At 44.5% G+C, this 26696-nt stretch overlaps 1 protein-coding gene across 1 annotated transcript; it reads right to left on the bottom strand.

Moving 5' to 3' along the window:
- Positions 1-1562: 1562 nt before the first annotated feature.
- On the bottom strand, positions 1563-21738 carry LOC119377847 (autophagy-related protein 2 homolog A; the record flags this gene model as incomplete). Its single annotated transcript, XM_037647146.2, has 8 exons — positions 21707-21738; positions 18578-18753; positions 11862-11955; positions 9565-9796; positions 6091-6233; positions 4018-4205; positions 2602-2795; positions 1563-1713 (listed from the first exon to the last, which is right to left on the bottom strand). Coding segments are annotated over exons 1-8 (1210 nt in total), but the record flags the coding sequence as incomplete, so codon positions are not given.
- Positions 21739-26696: the final 4958 nt, after the last annotated feature.

Raw genomic sequence — 26696 nt, 5'->3', positions numbered from 1 at the left:
GTGGCCGAGATATATCCATTTATATGTCAAACTTCGTTCGAAAAAAAAATTAAAAATGCATGCGATTTCCCACGTGATATAGGAACCGTTCGATATAGGCAATAATTCGATATGTCCGTGTTCGATATATCGAGGTTTGACTGTAGATCCTACAGATAAACGTTAAGTCGTGTGTTGGCGCAGGGGCCAAACTAAAGAAATTCAAACCCTTTGTGGACTTAGCCATCCGTGCAACAGCGTCCAATCATCAGCCAACAAGGTGTCCACCACGAAGATGCACGAACTGTAGCACAAAGGCACGCCCATCTCGAACAATTTGGAAGTGTCAAACATGCAACGTGCCACTCTGCCTTCGGAAAGGAAAAAACTGTTTTTTGGAATTCCACAAGAAGTGACTCCCTCTGCGCAAAGCGCAAAGTGTGCTGCTACATTGAAAATAACCAGTTGTTACATATGTACAAAGCATAGACCCTTCCGGCCCGGTGGTCATCAGCGGTGACCACCTCCTGGGAACTTTGTTACAAGTCGTAATTTTTTTTTCGTGCGTGCAATGACATTTGTGACCTTTTATCATAATTTCTGCATTAAAATTCAAAATTTAAAGCAAAGCCAACTTCTGTGCTTGAAAGAGTTAAGAGTACACATGCTCAATTTATGCACGTTTCCTCAAGGAAAAATAAAACAAAAACAAAACATGCAAGCATGTGCACATGCGCTGCTTCAGGGAGAACACGGAGACATGTCAACACAGAAACGCCACAGGTGTTTGCAGTTGCAGATACCATGACCACCATTAGCTCCTTACCTGAACGAAGCGCATTCCTAATGGAATGCACTACGTTTAGATAAGAGGCTCAGGTGTGCATTTGAGATGCATTCCTAATAGAATGAACTTCGAATGCACGGTACGAGGGCATATGGCCACCTGCACAATCTCTGTTTAACTCTGGAGAACAAACACCCATTGCCCACCTTCCAGGCTAATGTGCTTTTGACACCGAAAGATAATGAAGCTTTCCGTGGTTGATATGCATTCCCATTTCACAGGCCACATAGATTTTCTGTAAAGCTACACAGTAAAACAGCAAACAGCACTTAATAAACTTAGTGCAGGAAGTATCATATTTACATGATTGCAAGTCTACCAGAATGTAAGTTGACCCCCCCCCCCCAAAAAGAAAAGTAAGAGTACACGTTATGTAAAAATTGTAGTGTTACGACAACTGGAACAACGAAATCCCACAATGTTAAACTGTATCAATTTTTACTGCACCGAATTTGAGGCTAAAAATTCCAACAAGTGCGGTAAACTCGCGGTGTAAACCATAGCATAAAGACTGCAGTAATGATTGATTCTTATACATTGGAGGAGTATTCAGCTGTGCATAATTCAGCAAACCAAATACCATGTTATTAATTTCCGCTCAATTTTGGTTTTGTCTAGAGTTTCTTGCAAGGAGTATAATCTCCATGGCCAAGAGCAAACGTGAGCAAATCCTTTGAAAATTTTCTATAGAATCGCGCTTGGCTTTGTGGGACTAACCAAGCTCCACTTTCCTCACCTTGGTGGTGAAGACTGGCCGTGCCCGCGTTGAAGACGATGTAGTTGACGTCTGGGTCGCCGCGGTGACTGCTGCTCACAAACAGCTGTGCATCCTTGACAGCAACGCGCAGGTGACCGTGGTACTTGGACATGACCTTGCCATCCGAATCCTGCGTTGACGGCACCACGACAGGGACTAATTACAAAGAAACTATAAAAAAAATATTTGAGAGCTTTAGCTGGCCTGCAAATTTCTGGGCATTAACGGAACATGCCAGGTTGGTGGTGGCAAACACGTGAACAGCTGATGTGGTTACCCATGTGGTGGCACAGAGCCCTAACGTACAAACATAGTTATTATTTCCATAACAAAACGTGTGCTACTTCATTTCGCAGCACACTGCCTTTTGACACCTGTTTTGAACAAAAACACTCATCACAAAAAGAGAGAGAGAGAAAGAAATGTGTCCGTAGTTGTGGTTAAACGAAGCTTCACAATATGCTCTAACGATCATCCCGTAACTCGTTAGTCCACTAACTCCCTTACGTAAACCAGAATACCAGACATGCTAAAGCTATATGCTGTAGTACGGAAAGCCGAGCTAGTTGGTAGGAATTCATAGTGCAATAGCGCAACAAACGCAGAGACACAGGCAAGAAGACGATACAGGCGCTAACTTTCAACTGACGTTTATTTTTTCGGAAACACACATATATATACATACAAACAAACAATTGGTCATGCGCAGTGACTCCATCCAACAGCAAAAACAAAAATTCTCACTTTCCCAGTCACAGCCCTGAGACCAGCAAATCTATTTCTTTATCCGACAGGGATAAAGATGGGTAGCTTATGCACTTATCTTTGAACCGTGCGATGAAAAACGCTTCGGCTACCTCTCTAGCTGTACGCAACATCCAGAGCCGAACGGCGATCAAACGTGGCACCATGCAAATCACATTAATTCTTAATGCATAAGGAAGTGAATTTCATTTTCTGTGCCCGTGTGGCACAGTTATTGTTGAATCACAGCCGACAACAGCAATGCCACACTCACCCGCAGAGGCGTCCTGAGGGTGGCAGTGCCATTAGTGATGTGAACGTTGATGACGAGCTGCGTCTGCCAACTCCGACAGGGTGCGACCCTCGTTTGGAGGTGGGAACGGTCGGGACGGATCATCGTCGACCGCCTCTGGTTGTCATACACCGAGTGAAACATCGACGGTGCGTCATCGGACTCGTTGTCAGACTCTGAGAAAAGTAAGCAGCACAGGCAAACAGAACAGCATGAGTAGCCGTGCTTTTGTAGACGTTTGTGGCAACAGAACTTCTACAAAGTGGAGTTTTAGATGTTTCAGACTTTTTGGAGATGCAGGCATGCACGTTACACATGAGTGAATCCGCCCCATAATTCAGTGGCAATAACTACCTAAACAGTGAAAACATTTTCACACAGTTTGCCTCGTTTCAATGAACATGCACAGCTTATATTTTTAAATATGCAATAGTTGTTGCTGAGCAGCTTATGCAAGAAAATTCATTCTCATTTCACATGTCTTGGGGCCTGTAATTTGGGGCCTCAAGGGAAGGAGGTGACTGAAACTACAATGCACAGCTGACCTGGGAAATGAAGATGAACCTTCCCACCTAAGCCTAAACCATAAGAACGACAGATGCACACCATGAGATGCACCATGATTAAAAGCAAGTAAGGTGAAATCGCAGTTGCTCAGCAAGGCCATACAACTCAACACTCAATATGTCTAACATAAAATGCCAAGCAAGTGATCTACCTGTAAAATGCCCTTTACCCCTTTCTTGGGTTTTCCGATTTCATCATAGATGGTGGGTGGTGCTTGCTTGGCATCATGTAGTACATACAGAACCATGAAGATTGAAAACCCCGAAACAAATCGCGTACCGGTAGTTTTGCATTTGAAAATCCATTTAACAAGCATGACTTAACCCAACTGCTTCATTAACTGATTCTCAGGTTTCACGTGCCATTTTAAATACGATGCACACAATTTAAACCCACAATTTAAATATGATGCACACCACAGTGGAGGACTGCCTTCATTTAGACTGCGCCTCTACTATTACTGGGCCTACGCACCCCTTTAGCGTGCATTTTGTCTTGGTGCCTTCATTTTTTCTGGGCCTAGATATAGGTACAGTACTCACGGACTGAAGCAGGACAATTTAGGGCTATGCGACGCACATACTTTCGTTTCCACCGTCTTCAGTTCGGGTCATATCGGCATAATTTCGCCTCAAACGTGTAGACCAGAGCCAACATTATCTTTAGACCAAATTTGTTGCGACAGGGCATGGTTATCTTGAGAAATTGTGCATGCCAGTCGTGATACTAAAAAATTTGGTGTCTTGTTTGAATCCGTGAGTACTGTACATAGAACTCGCGCAACACCCTCTGCTCACTACTCACCAAGCATGTTTCCCGACAGCTACTCACCGAGCATGTTTCCCGACCGGCACATGTGGAACTCCTGGAACATGGAGCTTTGCTGGACAAGCTGGCCGGGGGCACGTATGTCGGGATAGAACGAAGCCCCATCACCGCCGGAGGCAATGATCGAGCAGTCACCGCTTGCCACTAGCCTAGAGACGACCGGCTCCCACAGGACCAAGTCCATGGTAAGCCTAAAGAAAAAAAGTCCATGTCAGCCAGATTCCTTTTTTTTTTTCTGTCACCGTCATTTGTCCTGCTCTCTGATATGCATACCGAAAAATTTGGCGCGTTTCAAGTTGATGCCTCTCGTTTCAGTCTTTTTTTCCTTGCGCAAATAAAATGCAGAATGGTTTGCTGGACGGACTTGTAGATAGTGATGGTTGTGCCGATATTAAAGATGCGCTAAATATCTGTATATTTTTATAACAGTGTATAACAAATTTTGGTACGAATATCGCCTTGTTTTTCATTGTGTAGAGAATTCATTGTTCCTTGTATTTTGTTGTTGTTTACCAATAGTGTAAGTGAACCCGTATGCTACTTGGAATGTTATTGTTTGCTCGTTATGAATGAATACAATGTACAATATGCCCTCTGTAATGACTCCATGACTGGGGTTGACAGTATTGAAAATAAATAAAATAAATAAAACTTACATTTCATCTAACTGTTATACATATCACAGCAGTCGTGGAACGTGAGGCACAGTAGCTTGTATTACATAGAATGCGGTACAGACCCGAGACAGTCGTGTATTTCAGGGCAATGGTCATTACGAATGACAGCATTCGGCAAAATTTTTACCTACTCTGGGAACTCGCAAGGTAGTTTTTACTGCTGGAACACACAAACCTCAACTTTTCAAAAGTTTATCACTGACTTCGACTGTACTTTTGGTATAGGCTAATTGGTATACACATCACATTTCGTAATATCAGTAAGGTATGGCGCAACACACACCAGTTCACACAGCAATGGCCAAGCATGCACTTATTACAATTTCGTCACTCACATTGCTGGGATCCCCATTTTAATCTTCCATACGGAGAAAGTACAGTGATAATATAATAACTGCCAGGGTTTTAAGTCCCAAAACCACGATATGATTACGAGACACCGTAGTGGAGGGCTCCGGAAACTTTGACCACCTGGGGTTCTTTAACGTGCACTTGAATCTAAGTACACCAGCCTCTAGCATTTTGCTTCCATCAAAATGTGGCTGCCATGGCCAGGATTCGATTTCGTGGGTCAGCGGTTGAGCACCATAACCACTATATCACCGTGTGCAGGTGCAGCCAATATGAGGACTTCACGCAAAACCATGATGAAAGCACTTATGGAAACAGCCAGGCCTTTGAGAAAAGAACTGAGTAACTAAACCAAACCATGAAAAGAACCACTTGACAGCCTGGAACCGAGGAAGTACAGTAGACTCTCAGTAAATGGAAATATCTCAAAATGAAACTGCTTTAAATAGAACCACTGTCTATTTCTTATGCGATTGGTTTTACACTTGAATTCTGCACCCCTGTTCATCTCTCGGTAAATGAAACTCCTGTTAAATGGAACACATCTTCCTCGTCCCTTCAGGTTCAGTTTAACAAGAGTTTACTGCATACAGGAACCTCAGCCGGATCACACCACATCCGGTAATACCAGTGTCACGAAGGCACCTGTGATCGCAATCAGGGCTGATCCAGATTAGGCTACACCTGAATCAGGGGCTGCTACACTGATCCGAATAAGCCCAATCGTCTAGGTCGACCAACTGAGTCTAGGTCTCTCTGGCCCAATCATGATCAAAAGTGCCTGTGTGACACAGGTAAAGACACGGCATGCGAAACTGGCAATGTAATGAAGCTTCCCAATCTTTACAGAATTCCGCAACACCAAGGCTAAGCTGTGAAAGAAGTACGCGATCTTGTAGCTTGCAGGGGCGGATAACGTTGCGGATTCTCCACGACCACATCATTTACACACGACTTGCAGATTCAATTTGTGTTAAAATGACGACTACCTTCCTTCCTTCCTTGCGTCACCAATTTACCAACACAATACGTCACCCACTCTCCTCACCTGTTGTAGATGATTTCGTAGAACCGCTTGTCAGGCATAGTCAGCTCCACCGAGGGCAGCAGAAACTCTAGTTGGATGCGGCAGTTGCTTGCAGTCTTGTCGATGAAGGTGCGCAGCGTCGCCTTGTCGCTGGGCTGCACCATCTGTGAGACGAAGGCGGCAACATGGCAGTGATTTGTACCACTCGTTGCACGCACATTGGCGACGCAATGTGCCTTCGGGAAACACTCGGGCCAAACACTTGCGGGGGTGCTCGCACCTCCTGTAAAGTTCTCGACCCGTGGCGCCCGCGCGTTGTAGTTAACGTAGTTACCTTAGTCGCCACCGAGCGAGAGTTGACGCTGTGCTGCCGTGGTGGCACCAGTGGTGCCACCTTGGGAGAGAAGTTACATGGGGTCATGAGGAGCCAAGTGCTTCTTCGGGGCTTGGCATTGCTCGTGAACGGTCACCTCTCATGGGAGGTCCACAGGAAAGATTCTGCGGCTTGGTCCCGTGGACCTCCCGTGGCGAGTCGACGTCGGCAATGCCACATTCATGGTACATTGTGTCTGTTATGTTCTTTGTGCAAGTTATATTGTAGGGATGGGCGAATAGTAAACTTGAGGTTTGAAGCGAACAGTGATATGGTTGAATAATTTCGAATAGAATAGTTCGAATAGTATGTATCACATATTGTAAAGAAAATGAGCATTTTTGTCATGACCCAACTAACTTGCACAATATTTTTAAGAATTGGAACTAGGCATGTGCGAATATCACTTTTTTGGTCCAAAGTGAAGTGGAGCAGTAAGTTTTGAAATAGCTGTAGGGTGCAAGCTATAAGTGGTACAATACGTTATATTTTAAAATTTGCTATACTAAGAACGTATAAGCCTGCATAAGAGTTTTCAACTTTAAAAGTAATTGAGATGAAGGTACATATGCACCTTTCACTTCGAAGTGTGGCTTTGTGGCAGGGCAGATTTCCCCTGGGTGGGTGGTTTCATGACATAGTACCCCCTCAATGCTGTGAAACCATCTTTACAGGAAGGGGGAGGGGTTTACATGAGGTCAAATATACATATACTATCGTTCATTTTGAATACCTAGAAATTTCAAATAATTCAAATTCACATCAAAGTGAATTCGAATACAGTAATATTCATTCGAACATTCAAAGTGCTCGAACAATCACCCATCCCTATAATATTGGCATTCTATTAGGTTATTTGTCATGTTATGTAGCTATATACAAGATTCAGCTGGCGGGCTTGCCATTGTGTAAAAAGTGCTCATAAATGTCTGCGTGTTCACTAGCTACACTACAATGTGTACCATGTCCTTTTATTGCGATAGCAATTATATGGACAGTCTCGGCTAAATTTTGCCGTCGCCGTCGCCGTCATGCACCGTATATGTATAGGTATGTATATATATATAAAAGCCCCAAAGAAAAACAATTCAGAAAAATGCTTTCGAAGCGTGGAATCGAACCAGGGACCTCTTGCTCCGCAGCGAGTGGCACTAACCGCTACGCCACGAAACACAGATCCTCCACGTAGCTAACGGCGAGCGTTATATACACACCCTTTACCGCTGGACGGACTCAGAGACGGCCGGCGCTTATAAGCGTTTCTTCATTACCAGCGAGATGGCGCTAGGAGCACGACGGGCGCATTTAAGTCGTCGGCGAGCTCGCTCGCTTCTTATATTTGCGCAGGGAGAACCTTGCGCTTCCGCTGTCTGCTCGCGCGGTTTTCTTGTGGTGAGGGGAAGAGGGTTGTTTCAAGCTTTCACCGTGGTGTCCGCGCTCATGTTACGGAGCGTACGAAAGTCACTCGAGTTCAAGGGACACCGCTAAACGAACAAACAGACGATGAGCGCGAACTATCAAGTGTCACAGCTTGACACTTGAAGCACGCTAGTTTCCTTCGCTGCTTCGGCCGCCTTTGCAACAGGAGCGCTGTTCAAACTGAGAGTATCCACTGGCGAGCCTCACTTCGTATAGCATTGGTTTCTTGATATCGCATTCACTGCTTCGCCCTTGCGGGGAAACTGTGACTTTTTGTTTTATGAGCGGTTCTCTCTCGATCATACAAGTAGAACTTTAAGACTGCAGGGCAAAAGCTTTCAGCCCCCGCACAAGGACCTCATCGGGCTGGCGGCCAAATAAGCCCCAAATGCTAACGCCCTCACACAACTGATGTGTTGAAGCACACACAATTTCCCCTAGTGTACTGTATAGACTCATGTAAGGGCTGCGCCTTTTTTTCTTTCTTGTTTGTTTTTGCAATTCTGATGAGGTGCTGCTTTTATGAGAGACACCTGGCCATTTAGTATAGTTTCTCGGGCTACAAATATGGAAAGAGCAATAATTTGCTATATCCGTAACACTTACTCTGTCACGCACCACCACAAAAGTGAACACTACTCTTTTCATCATGACTTTATATACATTCATTCAGTCATAGTGGCCTTCAATGGGAACTAACATTTGCTGTCACTAGCAGGCAAAGTTTTATTGAACATGAATGTGTCAACGAGGTTTTATTACCAGATTAGGATTGCTTTAATTTCCCACAAATGAAGCAGTGGTTTAGAGACAGGAAGGACGCTTATTTCTGCAACTCATAAGAGAGCACAGTGCAGCATCAGGGGGGGGTGGAGGGGATGAAAGAAGAGAGCAGAAAAGAGAGGCCACCTTCTCAAGAAACGAGTGCCCACAACACTGAGTGCCAGGCCGGATTACCTCTCTACCCATTACAGAATCCAGTGGATGCTCGGCAGCACCGGCAGTCGCACCCAGTACCTCCCACATTAGAGACAGACACTGCTTGACCACCACTGTGGTTTCCCAGACAGGGAAGCATATATGCCAACCTAGGGGACCTCTGAAATCGGGAGATTTGCGAAACAAGGGAGGCAAGGACAAAATAAAATGCACACGTTTTTATTTCCTGCTTCTCAAGACCCTAGTAGCATCACACACAGCTCTGAATGAGTACGGTAAAACTTTCACAGGCTGCCGATCATACCGGTGCTCATGATTATAGTGCGCGCATGTGTAATTACACAGGCACGCAGAACAAAATCTCCTATGACCTGCAAAATACAGTAGCCTTTTCGTACAGTTAGTATGCTACACTGCATAACATTGTACGACGGCGAAGCTAGCTTTGCATGCACTGCAGTGTGACGCCACTGCGAGTTTGTCATCGAGACAAAAATAACGTGCCAAGCCGTAAATAACCAAGGCCACACGCAAATGTGCCGGCCTCGCCTCCCCTAACATCAGTGGGTGGGGGGAAGGTCCCGTGGCAAAATGTTCTGGTTCTTCAAGGCCAGAAAATTTTCAGAACCATTGTCATTTGTTGTTTTCATTTCGGGTCGCTGTTCATCGGGAGATTCACGGCCACGCCTGTACAATCAGGAGGACTGCTCAGAAATATGGAGAGTTTGCGGGTATGGGGAAAATGGCTGGATTACATTGCGTACCTTGTCACTCTTGGCGCCTTCTTGGGTCCCCTGCTCTTGTAGTCGTGTTGTGCGTGGTGGGCTGATCTCGTTTGACTCGTAGCAGAGGCAGTGGACGGTGAAGGGGCAGTCAGGGGCATTCTGCGGAGGCACCCGCAGCGTCTCGTACATCACAGATGGCATCATGCTTTCCTCGCACAGTTCTGTCTCCAGTGGCGAAGGTTCGTTGCTCGGACTGATGGAGATCTCCAGGCTAACAATGAAAGAAATGATCATCATACGATGTGATACCTATGACTTCCCATTTCATTTCTAATACCAAGTGCGCTTTCGATCATGATCAAGTCTGTTTGGGATTGCATTTCTAGGCCCCAATTGCCTCCACTCCCCAACTTGCAGAATGTAGCCAATCGCAACAGAGAAATTGGATCCGGATTGGGCCCGATCACAAACTAAAGTGGCCATGTGACGCCGGTTTTACAGGTGGCAAAAAAAAATGCTAAATGATGCTAGAAGACTGCTTAGCTCTATAATGCGCAACTTGCGAAAAATTTAAAATCAACTGTGGGCGTTTTAAGTGCCAGAAACCACAATACTATTACGAGGCAGGCCGCAGTGGGAGGGACTTCGGATTAACACACTTACAGAGCTGCCGAGAGTGGCGCCAGAGATGACAAAGTTGACAGTAAACAAAAGAGGACAATTTAAAGAGTCACACGAGGCAATGAGTGCGACTAATCAGCTCTTCCGGTTCTCTACTAGTCAGCCAACAACACAAGACATTCACTGCGGCGAACAGCTCACTTAAGTGGAAGTACCATAGAATTTTGGTAAACAAAGATCACTTGAACTTGAATTAGACCGCTCGACACCTACACATCAATCTCAGTGAACAATCTCCCATTAAATGTAACATACTTTACCTGTCCCTTCTGGTTTTGTTTAACCAGAGTCCACTACAGTCACTAACCGTTTTTTCGGACATTGAAAATTCGAACATGCTCATTTATTCACACACCTTCGTGGGATCGCCACTCATCCCATCGAAGTAATGCAAACTCTCGGTAGGAAATTTGGATGCCCCATAGTGCGCCATTTCATTTTTCGGACTCTGGCTGGCTGATCGAATGCAACATCGAATGCCACGACAAGCTGCCAGCGATGTTTACAATATTTTTGCTAGGTTGCCAGCACTGAATGTTTGCACTGGCTATGGCTGGAGGTCGTGCCAGCGTAAAAATCCAGTGCAGAAATCACAATTGCCGATTTCGAAGGCTATGTTTGTTGGCTACACGCAATGGACGCCTTTCAGCTTTAGTCAGTTGAGTATCCATTCAATGGCTACCACAGCCAAACCGCAGGCCAAGCCAAGCGACACTCAAGAGTCAGCTCGGGTGGCATGTGAGAATGACCGCGCGTACGACACAGACAAAGAGAGAACTACACAAGTGGCTATAGATGTTCTCCGACTACACCACGAGCGCTGCAGCACCAACTAGCCCGACGTTGTTCCCATTTGGCGTTTGAGGGTTTGCAATGTCAGCTGTCTCTGCGACGAGACCTAGTCTGCATCTCGCGCTTTGTGTCTCGCTCTCTGGTTTTTTGCTGGGCGTGCGAAGCCCGATCTGCTGAAAATGGCTCCCACACCACCCGTTCCATCTGCGCCGTTGGTAATAATGAAGAAATGCAGCAACCAGAAGACACTGACGATGGCGAAAAAAGCAGCGATTTTTCGCCAGGTGGAAGGCGACGGACCTCAATTCTCATCAAGTTGGACGATGATGAGACCGTCTGTCAGGTCTTTAAAAACCAGCGCAGGTGGACAGCGACTCCGACTATGACGCGGCGCCTACACCACAGTTATCAAATGCGGATTTAGTGCAGACCGCAACAGTGCTATTGACAACATACAGCGATGGCCAAACACTGGCTGAAATACAGGCCGACTCAGTCCATGCGTGAGCATGCTTGTATGCAGATGTGCAATGGCAAGTTTTTACGGCCACTGGGCCAATAAGGTGCCTTTTTTCTGGTGAATTCGTTTTTCCAGACTCTCGATTATTCGGAATTTTCGGCAGTTCCCGCCAAGTCCGAATAAACGGTCGGCGACTGTATACAAACTTGCATTTTCTATTTGTTTACAAGGACAACCAGCCATGGATTTATGAGTAGAATGCATGTCCTTTTAACATTCTTACTATTTTTTTAGCACACACCCAGCGAAAGTTGACATTCCAAAACTCATTGTGGATATGTGCAGGGCTATCTATCATGCAAAAATTTACAGCAAAGGCAACAATGAAAAGAGAAACACTTACCTCGGCAAGTCAAAGCCCTCCTCTTTGACACTGGGGTCTCGAAACACCCTTCCGAATGGCACTGGCTTTGCAAGCTGGGACTCCTTGTAAAACACTGCGAGGGATGACAAATATGCCACATTTTCTCACTTGTAACTCACACAGAAAATTCAGAGCTACAGTTGGGGTGCAGGTTATACATGAATTTCAGCCTGCAAGAAGGCTTCAGGACAATGCAAGGAAAGTGGGTTCACAACAATACACCGATTTTTTTTTTTTTTAATTTGCGTGGGCTGCAGTTTGGGGTGCAGATTACATGCAGAAGTGGGTTACGAGTGAGGAAATATGGCACTGATCGAAGCAGTACAACTTAAAAAAAAAGCCAACATGTTATGCTGACCATTTCATGGAAACAAAGCTCTATATAGCAGAACAACATGACGTCGTCGTGTGGAAATTCTTGCACTGCAATATCATGTTGTTTAGCAAGCACCAATGTGCCTACGAAGTAGTTACAGTAATACCCTTAACTTGCACACAGCAGCACAATGCCATGAGCAAATGAACTATGGCAGCAGGTGTTCAGTAGGGGTGTGTGAATATTCAAAAATTTCGAATATCAAATTTAACTGTGCATATTAGAAGTACCGAATATCTTTCTAATATATTTTAGAATAACGAGCACCGTTCAAAAATGTTCAAAGGAACGAAACCTTGGAACAGAGAGGGGCAACGTTTCTTGTTTTAATCAGCGAATTACTGATATGCGTGCAGCACAAGGCTTTATGAGACTATCGACGCTATATTGATCACAGGATCAAGGCGCTTTTGCTTAAAACTCCAGTGTCACCGAAGTGACAGAGTCAGCAATCTACTATCTTCATCATGTCATCATGACATTCATCATGATGTTAAACTCATTTTGAATATTTATACATAGCTTTATTTAAAAGCTCTTGACAAAGTGCTACCTTGAAAACTGTATTCACTGCCACATTTATACCTGCAGTTAAAAAATATTGCAAACGCTTCAGTTGCTGCTGTATACGAGCTTGTTTCAGCTTACTTAATTATGGCATTATTTTTGACAGTTAAAAGTAATCGTACTGTTCCTTTGTTAACCCTTTTAGGGTCGAATTTTTTCGCGAAATCCAGTCCAAAAATGTGCAATTTTTTTTGCTGAAATAAATTCTTCAGACGATTCTATCTAAGAAAAAATTGTCTAAAATTTTTTTCGTGACAGTACAGTGACAAAAAAATCATTTTTGTTGTTACATACACATCGTTTATTCGTAGTAAAATCAAGCAAAATCCTAAAAGAAAAGTTAACAGTTTTTATGAATAAAAAAGCTCACAGACATACAAAAATAGGCGTACCAGAGTACTTTTCCGGTTAAAAACGTTCGTGCTCTAACACTGAAAACTTTTCAGCGTGTGATAGTCTTTTAAGTATGGCTCGCCGCGCACACTTTTCAGATATCACTCCTTGATCGTCATTGGAGTCTGAAGTCGTCAAAAAATCCTCGTCTGACAAACTATAATCCAATGAATCAAATTCTGATTCGGCACTTGGGGAATAGCCGCATCGGTAGAATCGCTGCTCCATACACCGGCAGCAGAGCAACCGGCGCGAGCTTCCATAGCGTACGTGAGCTTCCATAGCGTAAGCAAACTGCGTCAATGAGAGCACGGCAGAAAACTCTGTGGTTGTGTGCCTGCCCAGGAAAGCAAAACGAGTGAAAAAGCTACAGTAATCCTTCGTCTTATCGCCAACAAAACGTAGTTAGCTTTTTCGAGACCCCAAAACAGGAAACGCAATCATGGAGGCGTCGTTTGTGTAATTTAGCACCGCACGAAAACGGATGTAATCGCGCCCCGGGGAGCAATAAACGAGAGTAACAAGCGGTCACCCTTTGAGAGATTAGAAACCAAACAGCCATCAGCTTTGTGGGCGCAAAAAGCGAAAACCACCCGAAGGACGAAACCGAAACCAGCCCGACTGAATGCGCGCGTTCTGATGGAAAACTGAAATCCGCCGCGCCTCTTTGGAAAGCAAAAAAAAAAAAACACTGAGACATTGGCGCATTAAAAAAATTCCACGTATTCCCGATGCATGGCAGCACATTCCAAGCGAGTGAAATGATCGAAGAAGGCGTGCATTTGAAACCAACCAACCGCGCCACGGGCACGCTCAGGCTGCGCAAGCGATAGCCGGCGCGCCATTTTGCGAAGCAAAAAAAAAAAATACAACGCAGAGACATTGGCGCATGAAAAAAATTCCACGTATTCCCGAAGTGTGGGAGCACAGGCCAAGCAAGAGAAATGATCGAAAAAGGCGCGCGTTTTAAGAATAAACGCTATGCCGTACATGTATGACGAAAACCCTTTGGTACCAGGAAGCTTCTGCCTACATGTACGGCGAAAACCCTCAAGGCGTTAAAGCTTGTGAATATTTGTTTGAAATAAAATGTTATGGAATTCTTGGGCTGTTTAGAAAATGTTTACATTACCATTCTAGGGCTGCTTTGAAAATCGTTGCCTTACTATTAAAAAACTATTCGAATAGTATTCTATTCGTATTCGATTCAGTGTCATCACTACTTAATTCGTATTCGATTCAGTTCTAAAATTCACTATTCACACACCTCTAGTGTTCAGTGTTGCTGGTGAACAGTCATGATGAAATAACGATAGAAGGAAAAAAATATCTTGGGGACTGACCTTGTCTACCAGGTCAGTGCGAACATTCGAATACTTTGAATATTACAGTATTCTAATTTGCTACAAATAATACAAATTCAATACAGATACAAATAAAAATATCCATAAAAATTTAGAATTTCCAAAATTTCGAAGTACAGTAAAACCTTATTAACACTTTCCTGTCCATGCCCATACCCATGGATAGCCTGTTATCGATGGCTTTCAACATCAAATTTTGCCGCGCTAGGAGCGCTTACGTACAGCTTCCATCAACCATCGTATAAAACAGGAACTATTTTTCTAGTTTTGCTTTCTCATTTCCTTTTTCCGACATGGAGGGAGCTTTCAAGTGCCACTTAAGTCGAGAGGACCGAGTGCTCGTAGCTTCAAAGATGGTGTCGACATCACATGCACCTGCCTCTCGTAAACGGCAAATTTCAGCGGATTCAGACGAGTGCGATTGATAATTTTTTTATGATGGCAGCAGCGAAGACTCTGAAGATGATTCTGACTCATAGGACTTCAGCACAGACAGCGAAAGTGCGTCAAACAGCCACAGAACGTCAATTTTTGACGTTCCATGACTCCACGGCGGAACGTCAATTGATGTTCCGCCGGTAATTTTTGTTTTTCTCTCCGAAACTAGTTGTCACTGCCGCGCTCTGTTCTAAAGATATTCCGCATGCTCTAAAGGTCACAGCTCTTATCTGCAGGGTGTCAACCTCAATATCGGTTGGGCGGGACGGGACCACTTGCCAGCAGCTGTTCAATGAGTGGAATTTAGCGCAAGACGATGACCCGGAGTGGACCTAGGTATTGCGCTCCGTAGTGCTGTGTGGCGTTTCGTTGGAGGCGTCGATGTGTTCTTTACATGAGAAATAATCGCCGAGATGTGAAAGAAAACTAATAAATATGCATGGAGGCATACTGTTCAATGAAAAGTAGAACAGAAAACGAATGTTTTCTGCAAGATGCTGTGCAAACCTGTGCTTCACCACAACACGTGACTGCATTGCGCGGTGGCACGATAGCCACGAGAGCTAACATTTTCTTTCGTGTGTACCACGGATAATGGATATGGCATTTTTGGTCATAATGTATATTCCAAAATTTTTTTGTTCACGTGGTGCAAAGCAGCATTGATATATTTACAGAGTGTTCTCGTTTTTCTTAAAGGGACCGACAACTGCCCAGAACATGAAATGAGATGACTGCACTGATGGACAGATTGTCCGTCGCATTGACTCAAACCAACCCTGTTTATCTCGTGAGAGGAGGATTTATATTTTTATTTCTTCATTGAAAGTCGGGAAAAATGACCTTTGGCGCCTCTGGCGGCAAAATCATACACGGTCCGATGAAGCCGGTCACGTGACCATTGATTGGTGTATGCGTTCGATGACTTTTCTGTTAGTACTGAAATATTGTTCATTTCTTTATATTAAAAGATATTACTCCATAAAAATGTACATATAGGCCTGCGTTAGTTGTATGCAACAAAGTGGCGCTGCCTTCGCTTGGCGTAATGATCCCATGCCGCGAAAAGCCATCCATGACACAGGCGCAGGCAACCTTGGTCGCAGGCGCGCACAACGCTGTACAAATACCGAGAAGGTGTATAAAGCCACATCATCTCATTGTAACAGCTTGCTATTTTCAAAAATGGTTGGAATGCTCAAAATAAAGGTGGTTAAGCATAGCTACAGTAACTCCCGCGAAAGCAGAACAACGACAGCTTTAACAAGGGCTAGCGGCATTGCTATCAATTCTCAGCGTTGCTGGAGCAAGCCTTCATGCGTGTTTGGAGCTTTTCAGATCGAAAAATACAGCTTATAAAATAACTACGTGCTTTTAGGATAAACCAATGCAGCTACAAACGCTACGAAGGGTAAGCCTCCTGTCGCGCCGTAAAAAGCTGGGTCGAAAAAAATCAGTTGTCGGTCCCTTTAAAACTTTTCCTATTAAAGTTCTTTTTCATTAAATTGTTTAGTAATGTTTGCTTAAATTTAGTATCATTAAAAAAGTGCATTCTCTGTCCTACAACTTCATACCATATATCATAGTATGAATAATTGTGTGGCAGTAGAAAATTATTTACTAGAGTACCCAAAAATGGTCTACACTCAAACCTCATTATAACGGAAGTCACATCTGCCACGAAAATAACTTCGTTATATCCGAAAATTCGTTATAAACGTTTATTTTTAACACTGTATCTATGACAAGACTATTCTTCATTTACTTCGTTATAACCGATAATTCGTTATATCCGAGTTTGTTATATCGAGGTTTGAGTGTAGTATTTTCCCGCGGACAGGAAACTGTTAATTCGAACTTGGCCATTTCAAAATCCCGCTTAATGCGAAGAATTTCTGTGGTCCCATATTTTGTAATGTAAATTTGAGTGGATAACTTGAAGCGGCAGTAAGCACCAGCATGCTTAATTCGAAAACTTGGGGTGCTATGTGGCAACCCCTAATCGCAACTTTGCCGCAAACCCACGAAAATGGCGGCCCTTTGAAGCCACAAGGCAATGCCACGTAGCAATGCTGATGATTCATAGGTGATGCACCTCAGCCTCGTTGTTGCCAGCTCAAAAAAAAAAAAAAAAAACGCGATCTTGTGTTTAGCTTATAGCACGCCTGTGTAAAAAAAGGAAGACATGCTTCACTGCAACACAGTGGTGGCACGTGGGCAGCATGTCACATGCTCCTCGCAACGTCAGCGCGTCATGATTTAGCCATTCTTTCTGGAAAAATAAAGAAAATAAAGGCTGGTCTTCCGGAATTTGCGATGTATGCAAACCTCCAACTGGCAGCTGCTCCGGCAATCTGTGTACTTACTCTGCTGGTGGAGTTCTTGCCTGCAACACCTACTTCTAAAACTTGAATGATCATGTTTTCCAGCCAGAACGCATAGCGAATTCCGTCAGGCTGGCCATTAATATTTGGCCTATCTTGGGGCCCCTATGGGGCTATCTCATCCACTGTGGACATAGAGGCAAATGCAAGAGAAATGGGGGAGGGGGGGAAGCAAAACGGAAGCAACAACAGGAACAAAAAAATTGCCTGTGCATTAGACTCCAGAGCGAAACCGAAATCCCGTTTGCAGCGCTAGTACTCCCGTCAGAGGGGTCAGATGCATTGTCATCGGCATCACACAATGGCGACCAAGCACATCTTCTGGTGAGATCTCATTGGTTCACCTAGGACCTGTGCGCGTCGTATCTGTTCCCAGTGAAATGCAAATTGCAATGTGCCATACTTATTACAATAGCACACGACAAAGGAAGGTTATTTTGCACACTGAATATAGCTGCGTCGTGTCTTTTTCGTGTGCGCGAGGCTTGTGACCGTGAGTAGAGTGAAGGGAAATCTTCAGCTGCACGTCGATCAGGAAAAGTCACTACGGGACGAAAACTTGAAAATATCCAGACCTCGAAGGAAAGCCTGCAGACTTGAACTCTGCTTATATGTATTGACTTTCTCAAGGTATCAAAACACGATCGAGTAATATCCAGAGGTGATATTAGAGCCAGCAAAACAGGCTCACAGAAGGAAATGAACTGCCAGGACGATAAACTTTCCATTCTTTGAAGAAAAATTGTGCTTGTCTCTGCCTTTTTTCTTCTTATTTCTAACTGTCAACACAGGGAGTGCCACAGTTTAATCTGTTTAATCTTTAAGATGTGGTACCAATATATTCATGAGCACATCATTTGTTTTGAACAAGCGAAATCGGGTGCTCATTGCATTTGTGTAAATACTCTACTTGAAGGCATAGTTTTTATCAAGTTGAGCCAAATGAATGCTTCTTCTTGCCATATGCCCCCTTCCCCCTACATTGTAAGTCTATTCCATTCAGTGTTTTCAAGTAACATATTTGGATGCACTTGGCATGTTAGCCTGTCTCCTTTTTTAGGGCACTTCTGAAAAGCCAAACTCCTGATAAGACGAAGAAATGACCGCGGTCCCTTCGAGTTCGTCTTAATGGGAGTCTGCTGTACGAGAGGAACTGGCAACTCTGCCACTCACAATTAGCCTCCTTGCAGACTAGCACGAACTTGAGGTCTTCGTTCCCGTCGGCAACAAACGTGGTGGACAGTGTCGGCTCCGACAGCTCCACCGACAGAATGTCTGGCCTTAAGTTCTTCTCCCACCAGGCCTGACGGATAGCTTCTCGAAGCGGCCGCACATCTGGAATAGGAAACCTACCAGCAAGAAAGCAAAAAGGCACGTTTCAGTTAGTCGCAATTGTAGACTTGGGTATTTTATAGGGATGGGCCAATATTGGGGCGCTTTGAATGTTCGAACGAGTGCTACAGTATTCGAATTCACTTCGACTCGAATTTAGATTATTCGAAATGATCAAATGTGTATATTCGAGCGGATATAGCCCCCTGTAAAGGTGGTTTCACTGCAGTGTGGGGGTACTATGCCGTGAAACCACCAATCCAGAGGAAATCCGCACTGCCGCGAAGCCACACCTGAAGGTCAAATGTACATATGGAGTTCACCTCAATTAATTATTTTTCAAGTTGAAAAGTACGTTATATGGGCCTATATGCATTAAGTATAGTAATATTTAAACTGTAACATAATCTACCAGTTATAACTTGCCCCGTACTGCTATACAAATCTTGCTACTAGAATTCAAAGTTGCTCCCACTTCACTTCGAACCGAAAAAGTGACAGTCATACATGCCTAGTTCGAATTCTTAAAAATATTGTGCAAGTTAGTAAGGTCATAACAAAAAGGGTAATTTTTTCTTAATATGTCATACATGCTTTTCGAACTACATATCCGATTAGAAATTATTCGACCAAATCACTGTTTGCATCTAATTCGCTTCGCACCTCAAACTTGCTATTCGCCCATCCTTAGTACTTAGCAGAGGAATAAAAGCTCACTTATTAGGGTACTGGTGTGGGCTAGTCGGTAGGGGTTCATGGTACGGTTACTTGTTCGGTTCTCTTAGGAACGTGAGACAGGTGTGAAACAGACACAAGTGCAAACTTTCAAATGAATTTAATACGAAGGCAAAAGACACACTTATACACGCACATGTGTGATGTAGCACGAGAAACAGCTTGAGATATACGTAATACTGGCTAAAAAAAAAGAACATCAAACCACAACCCATACATTCGTGCAGTCACTATCAATTCGTACTAAGTGCAAGGAAGCATGGAACACCGAAAGATATGCCAACAATTCCGTGCAAGGGCAACCACGTTTTCAATGTCGTGATTACGGGTGTGAGCCAATGCTCTATGAAATTAAAGTTGTTGCCAAGCACAGCAATCAGGCGACGAAAGAGATTATTGAGGCTTCTGAAATCAGTCGTCTGGGGGATAACTGTCAGCATGGCTTCCCTGAGGCTATCGCAAAATGAGATCTTGTATCTCAAAGAGGTAACATCGAATGGGGCCAGGTGATAGGTGTGTCTTTTGTTAGCATATATTTCAGTGTTGCATGTTTCCTTGCATTTAGTGTGATTTGATAATGACTGCACAAGTATATGGGCTGTCCTAAGTTATTACATATGCAGTCGCCAACCGTTTATTTGGATGCTGAGAAATCAGACATGCTCTTTCGTTTGGACACCTTTGCGGCACCGCCACTCATCCCATTGAAGTAATGTAACCACGGGACCGAAAATTCGAACGTCCCACAGTGCGCTGTTTGACTTTTTGAGCTCCAGCTGACTGATCAAGTGCAACATCGAATGCCATGACAAGCAGTCAGCAATGTTAAGAATAATATTTAGAGCTGTGCGAATAGCAAAATTTTGGGTGGGAAGCGAATTCGAATATTGAAGTGTGAGTGCGAATCGAATCGAATATTTTTCGAATATTTCTCTAATATTTCTTGAATATTTTTCAAATACTTCGAAGCGAAATTGCAGAAGAAAAAGCTGGAGAGGATTCCTAAGCATATTCTTATGAGATAGCAACATGAAAGTGTTTCTTTTTGCTAGGTTGATGATGCACTGGTGGGGTGGTGTTTCATAGTTGTCTTGTCAAGAATGAGGCACTGTAGAGGCCGAATTCTATTTATGTACATGATTTGGTGCAACCAAAGTGTTGCCGACAACACTTTACACGTGATAGGCAAAGATGACCTTTCCTCAGCCTCTCCTCCTCTTTCAACTTCTGTGGAAGCCCAATTGATGTGGCGGACAAGGGTGTGCTCTTCAAGTCCGGAGTTCCAAATCTGCCTCGTAGACGTCGATATATAAGAACACCTGAAATTTTGGATGCTAAAAAGCTTCGGCTTCCGATTTTTCGGACTTCCTGCTCAAATTTCAGGTCCAAAACAGCATTAATTGAGCCCCCACCTCTGCCACATCTTTCATCTCCAAGTTGGAACCAGCGTTTTCTTGGAGTTAGTACATTTCTAACAGTATCAGAGCTTGAAAGGCAGCTTTGCCGCAATACCGGGGTGTGACGAGATGAAGCATATTAAAAATCTAGGGACCACTTCCAATCGGACGTTGTCTCTTGGCAAAGTTCGCCTGTAACGGAGCTTGAAAGGCAGCTTTGCCGGAATACGAGAGTGTAATGAGGTGAAGCATATTGAAAATCTGAAGGAGTCGCTTTCAATCAGGCGTTGACTTTTTGGGAAGTTTGAATAGTTCGAATAGCAAAATTCTAGTGCGAATCGAATCGACTAGCAAACACTATTCGAAAAATATTCGAGATTTCGAATATTCGCACACCCCTTATAATTTTGCTTCGTTGCACTGAAAGGTTGCACTGGCTATGGTTGACGGTCATATCAAAATCCACGCAGAAATAACAATTGCCGATGTCGAAGGCTATGTTTGTTGGCTACACGTAACGGTTGCCTTTCGGCTTTAGCCAGTCAAGTATCCATTGAATGTCTACCTTGGCCAAACCGCAGGCCAAGCCAAGCCACCCTCAACTCGGTGTGGCGTTTGTGGGTTTGCGTTGTCTGTTGTTTCTGCAGTTAGGCCTGGTCTGCATCTTGCGATTTGTCTCGCTCTCTTGTTTGTTGCTGAAGAAACTAAGGTAGACAGTGACTCTGATGATGACACGCCGCCCACACCACAGCCATCAAATGCAGATTTAGCGCAGGCCGTAAAAGTGCTATTGTCGACCTACAGCGATGGCAAAACACTGCCTGAAATATGAACCTACATGATCGCGTGCGTGTGTGCCTGCATGTCCATGTCCGTGCGTTGTGTGCGTGCATGTCTGTGTGTGTGTGTACAGACGTGCATTGACAAGTTTTTCCAGCCACCGGGCCAATAAAGGTGCCTTTTTCTGGTGAATCCTTTCTTGCGGATCTCGATTATTCAGACTTTTTGGCAGTTACCGCCGAGTCTGAATAAATGGTCGGCGACTGCAAGTAGAACCTCGTTGATACGTTTCCGAAAAAAAAACGCGGAAAATAAATGTATGATCCGGGAAAATGTACGATCCGAATCCAGTAAAAATTGAGGCTGACAAGCCCATATTGAGGTGCAAGGGCAAAAAACATTTATTTCTCAAAAAACATGGAGGGACTCTTCGACTTTCGAACTCCTAGCATCTCGCTGGCCGCCAGAGGTCAGCGAGCTAGTTCCGGACCTGACCGAAAATAACGTCGTGGTCACGTGTATTGAAATCCCGAGACAACCCGAATATTGCAAAATCGAACTCTGAGACAACCAGCGTAAACGTAAAGAAACGCTGCCGCCATGTCAGCAGGCGAAACTTTGCGCCGCATGAGCGTCGGTTCTTTCTGCATTGCTGCTTGGAAATATGGGGCTAGGTTTGCTGAAAAGCAGAAGTGATATTCTCGAGCATACGCATTTGGGATACGATCACGTACGTTCAAAAGATCACGCGTGACTCGCCCCGTCCGTGAAGAAAACTGCTGCCCCTCTAAAGGCTTAACAAGCGCAACTCTTCGCAGTGCACGTAACAATCGCGGTGCAACACGATATGCGATATCTCGCGAGAGTGATAAGCATCCCCGAAAGTGACAGCTGTTCGCGGCTATCGCATACTACGTCGCACACTCGCGCTGATCAGTTTGCGTTCTGTCTTAACTTGAGACACGCGCTGGTATGTTCGCCGCCACTCGTAATCGCACCATCTCGCACGGCGGAACGGGCTTTAAAAGATAACGCCCGGCGTAATGGCAACCGAAAGTGAAGTCCCCAAGCGCCCGCACTGCGATCTGTCGAGTCCTCACAAAGGTGGCGGCGAGCGCACATCGTCTCGTTTTGGCGTCTGATAACCAGAAACCTCCTAGATATCTTCCAGAACAAATCTTTTCTGTCAGCTTCTGACAACCCGCTGGTAGGCAGAACTGCCCAGCCAGAGAAATACGAACGCCGACTGGCTCCGGGAGAAAACTGTGCGGGAAATTATCGGCGATATCAGAGTCATTCAATGCTTCTTATGGTCACGAAACTGCCGCGTCAGTTTCATATGGAGCCAGCGGCCGCCGCCAGAGGCGCAGCTGTGCCTGAGAGGCGATGCGAACGCTGCTATCGCTGGGGTTGTGTGTGGACAGCCTTGGCGTATTAGCTTTCTAAACTTCCGCAACGGTCGCTTTGCTTTCACGCTTTTACTTTTAGCACTCAGCATGCATAAATACATTCCTGAACGCGTTTTATGTTTTAAAATAAGCACCCGGGAGGGAAAACCCAGCATCGGACGCGTTATTCGAAGGTCGCAGGTTCGGTCCCTGCCGGCGGCAAGTTTTCTTTTCGTCCACTTTACTTTCTTCGCATTTATATCTCAATGATTACAAATAACATCCCATAATGCCATAATGCCATAATGCCAACTTTCGTTGGCATTACTGCCTGTTAGTTCTCATTAATATTGTGTCTAACAAAGAAAAACGAGCCCCTAAATGTAATCTTTCCTTCAGCTGAAGACATGCAGCTCGCGGTGGTACCAGCTGAAAAACTACGAAAATTGGGGGATTAACGAAAGAATACCAACATATAATTACGAACGCAAAAGCGGGGGACTTCTGAATGATTTTTGCCTCCTAGGTTCCTTTTAGATGTACTAATTCTCAGCGCACTGGTGTTATTGCATGTCGACCCCATCGAAATGCGGCCGCTGCGGCCTCGCAAGCTCCTTTCGTCTCAACACTACGCACTACGATAGGTACAACATTTTAACATTTCCGTCAAACACTGTGCATTCGCAGCAAAGTGTCAGCAGTGCCAGTTGTAAACATGAGCAAAAATACGAGCTGTTACACGCCCATTCGTGTGGCTACGATGCGGTATAAACAGGGCATCGGCGATGCTCGGAGCTCTTCACAGGACGACTCACGTGGTCGTTTGCATGGTGGTCGCATCGTCGATGAGGGAGATCGAGGTTTGCGCTTCGTGAGATACGAAGGAAGTGATTCAAAAATCCCTGGAACTGCGTCAGCCTTCAGCGTTGGTTTGTTGCGTTTCAGGGACACGGAGTCGCCGTTGAAAGTCATACGCAGTGACAACGTCCGAGGCGTGGAAATGGTTCGCACATACACGTGTATACTGTATACTTCGACTCAAAATTAAAATCGCCACTTTCCTGCCGCGGTATGGCCCGCTTCCCTTGCTCGCGCTACTGCTTGTCTAATGGTAAAGAAAACGACACCTTTCTGGTTCCCTTGTAGCCGGAACGGCACCCCGGCACGCAACATCTGTTAGGCATCATATAGTCCTCGGACAACGTTTCCGCTAACTTAAACATATCATATCCAGCAGCTTGTCTCGCACTGCGCGAGTATTTCAATACGCGGACGGCGCAGACGATCGCCTCTGTGGCGCAGCGGCGGCGCGTTGCGGCATTTTCGAGCAGCGTACGAAGCTCGCCCATAGCGTGACGGTGCAGTTTCGTGACCATAAAGAGAATTGAATGACTCTGGTTAAGGTTACAAGACTGTTGAAGTTTCCAAAGGCATGTTCACATCTGCTTTGACCTGTTGAAACCATAACACTTATTAGCAGCTTGTGTCCAGTCACGGAGTACACAAAGTTGAATGGCATGAATACAAACTCAAGCAATGGATTGAGACAAGCAGTTAACTAGAAACCAGCGTCTATTCCTTTTGTTCACTTGAATTCTTTTTTGCACACTTTAACATTATGCATTCTCTTGGCAGTCCAAAACTTTCACTGAGTTTCATCACAAATATGCAACGTAGCTATGGTGGTGTGAAGAACAGCAAGGGCAGCGTAGTTTAATTCTTTTGCAGAGCAAGTTGATGACATGCTTTAAAGTGCGCACACCATCCATTTGCACTTAACAGGTAGCCAATGCATTGTGTAAGATGACGTGTTGCTGCAGTGCAAACTCGTGTGTACCTTTACTACATCGCTTTCTTGCAGCAGATGAACATTTTTTTTAGACATCTGCCATTAAGTGGCACTTTTGAGGATAATTTATGGACACGCAGGCCTATAAGTGCGCGACGTAGCGAGAGACAGCGTTCCTCCTGCAAGTTTGACATTCCAAGCAAGAGTTGTTTCGCAAGGGCATACTATAGCGACTGTGCTAATGTTGTGTCGTTGGTAAGAGGCCATTTTTTATTTACGCCTACCTGTGATTCACTCGTATGAGTGGTGTGATCTGTGTATTCACGAGGGGCCCATGTGTAGTAGTTTGATGCTCTGCGGATGAAAGTGGAAGGTCTCTTGTTGACGTAACATACTTAATGGATTCTTACAGGTAGTGGTGCAGTGTAGACAAGTTAACAGGTGTTCTAGGGAAGCTCAAGGGAATTTGAGAATACACCTAGTAGAATCTTGATTAAACGAATTATTGGTTATAACGAGCTAAATCTAGGTTGTTTCTTCCCTATATCTGCACTTCACAAATATGTGCTTATAACTAGCATAGATTGTAGAACTGTTTCGTGGTATGTGTAGCTTCCTTACTATGAAGTTCAACTCTACATGCATGCAGGTAAACTGTAGAGATTCAAGATATGGCCCTTGTTTAGTCAAACTGTAGGCTGTGAGCCATAGATTATAAAAAGAGGGGCTCTTCATCATCTGACCATGCCAAGATGGTATTGAATTGAAAGCACAAGCACAAACTTTCTTTCATAAATAACTGCTTGAAGATTTTTATATTCTAGGGGCATAGCAGGGAAGCACTAGTCTGTGAACAATAGATTATAAAAAGAGGTACTCTTCATCTGACCATGCCAAGATGGTATTGAATTGAAAGCACAAGCACAAACTTTCTTTCATAAATAACTGCTTGAAAATTTTTATATTCTAGGGGCGTAGCAGGGAAGCACAGGACATCAGGATTAATCTGGAAGTAGAGCTTCTGGCCTGCAACGTAATTGCAGTATCAAATGCTAGCAGTTACCTTACTGAATTTGAGAATGATCTGTAGGTAGCGCAGGGAAGTTACCATCAGAGATCTCCGCTTTCATAGGTGTTAAGTAAGCTATTGCCGAGAGTGGTGAACATTTGGGCTCTCGTATACTTTGGGCATTTTGTACTTCTGGCAAAGGCGTGGATGCTTGTTGATGCTTTGTATGCTATGTATTCCTCTGTGCACTGTATGAATGTAAGGCCACTTAGTGCTAATAATTGATCGCAATACTTTACAAGTTCCTACGTTCATCTACCCAATATCCAGGAAAACAATTACCCAGCGAAACGACTGGAACACTGGACTGGTACATGCATCTGTGCCTGAAGCCCTGAAGACAGTTTTCCAGCGCACGGTGCAATTGCAAGGCATGTTCATAGTGTTTTCTTGGCATTATTACGGCTTGCTGTTGCAACACCAGTGTTAGGCTCCCCACTGTTCATCTAGAGGATATGTGCTGTTGGGCACAATGCTGCAGCTGCACTGTGAACACTTTGTAACTGTCTGCATTTTGTTTAAAATGATGCGCTTAGTCTCTGTAAGCATATACAGATGTGGAACACATCTGGACGTATGCACCTTCATACACACGCTACTTTACTACAAATAATGCAGGCTTTTTTTTTGGAATGCTGCAAGCATCTGCAGATGGTTGCCACGCCTGTATGCTTCAGACAAAGTCCAGTTTGGGTCTGGCATCAACCGAGGCTCTGCGGTTGGAAACATCTACACCAGTGTCTTGTTAGACTTTCCAACGTACCTTCGAATGTTGTTTGGCCCTAAAAGTGCTTTCTTGACT

The sequence above is a fragment of the Rhipicephalus sanguineus genome, unplaced genomic scaffold (genome assembly GCF_013339695.2).
Source record: "Rhipicephalus sanguineus isolate Rsan-2018 unplaced genomic scaffold, BIME_Rsan_1.4 Seq5829, whole genome shotgun sequence".
Classification (NCBI taxonomy): Eukaryota; Metazoa; Arthropoda; class Arachnida; order Ixodida; family Ixodidae; genus Rhipicephalus; species Rhipicephalus sanguineus.
This window is presented reverse-complemented; position numbering and strand designations above follow the sequence as displayed.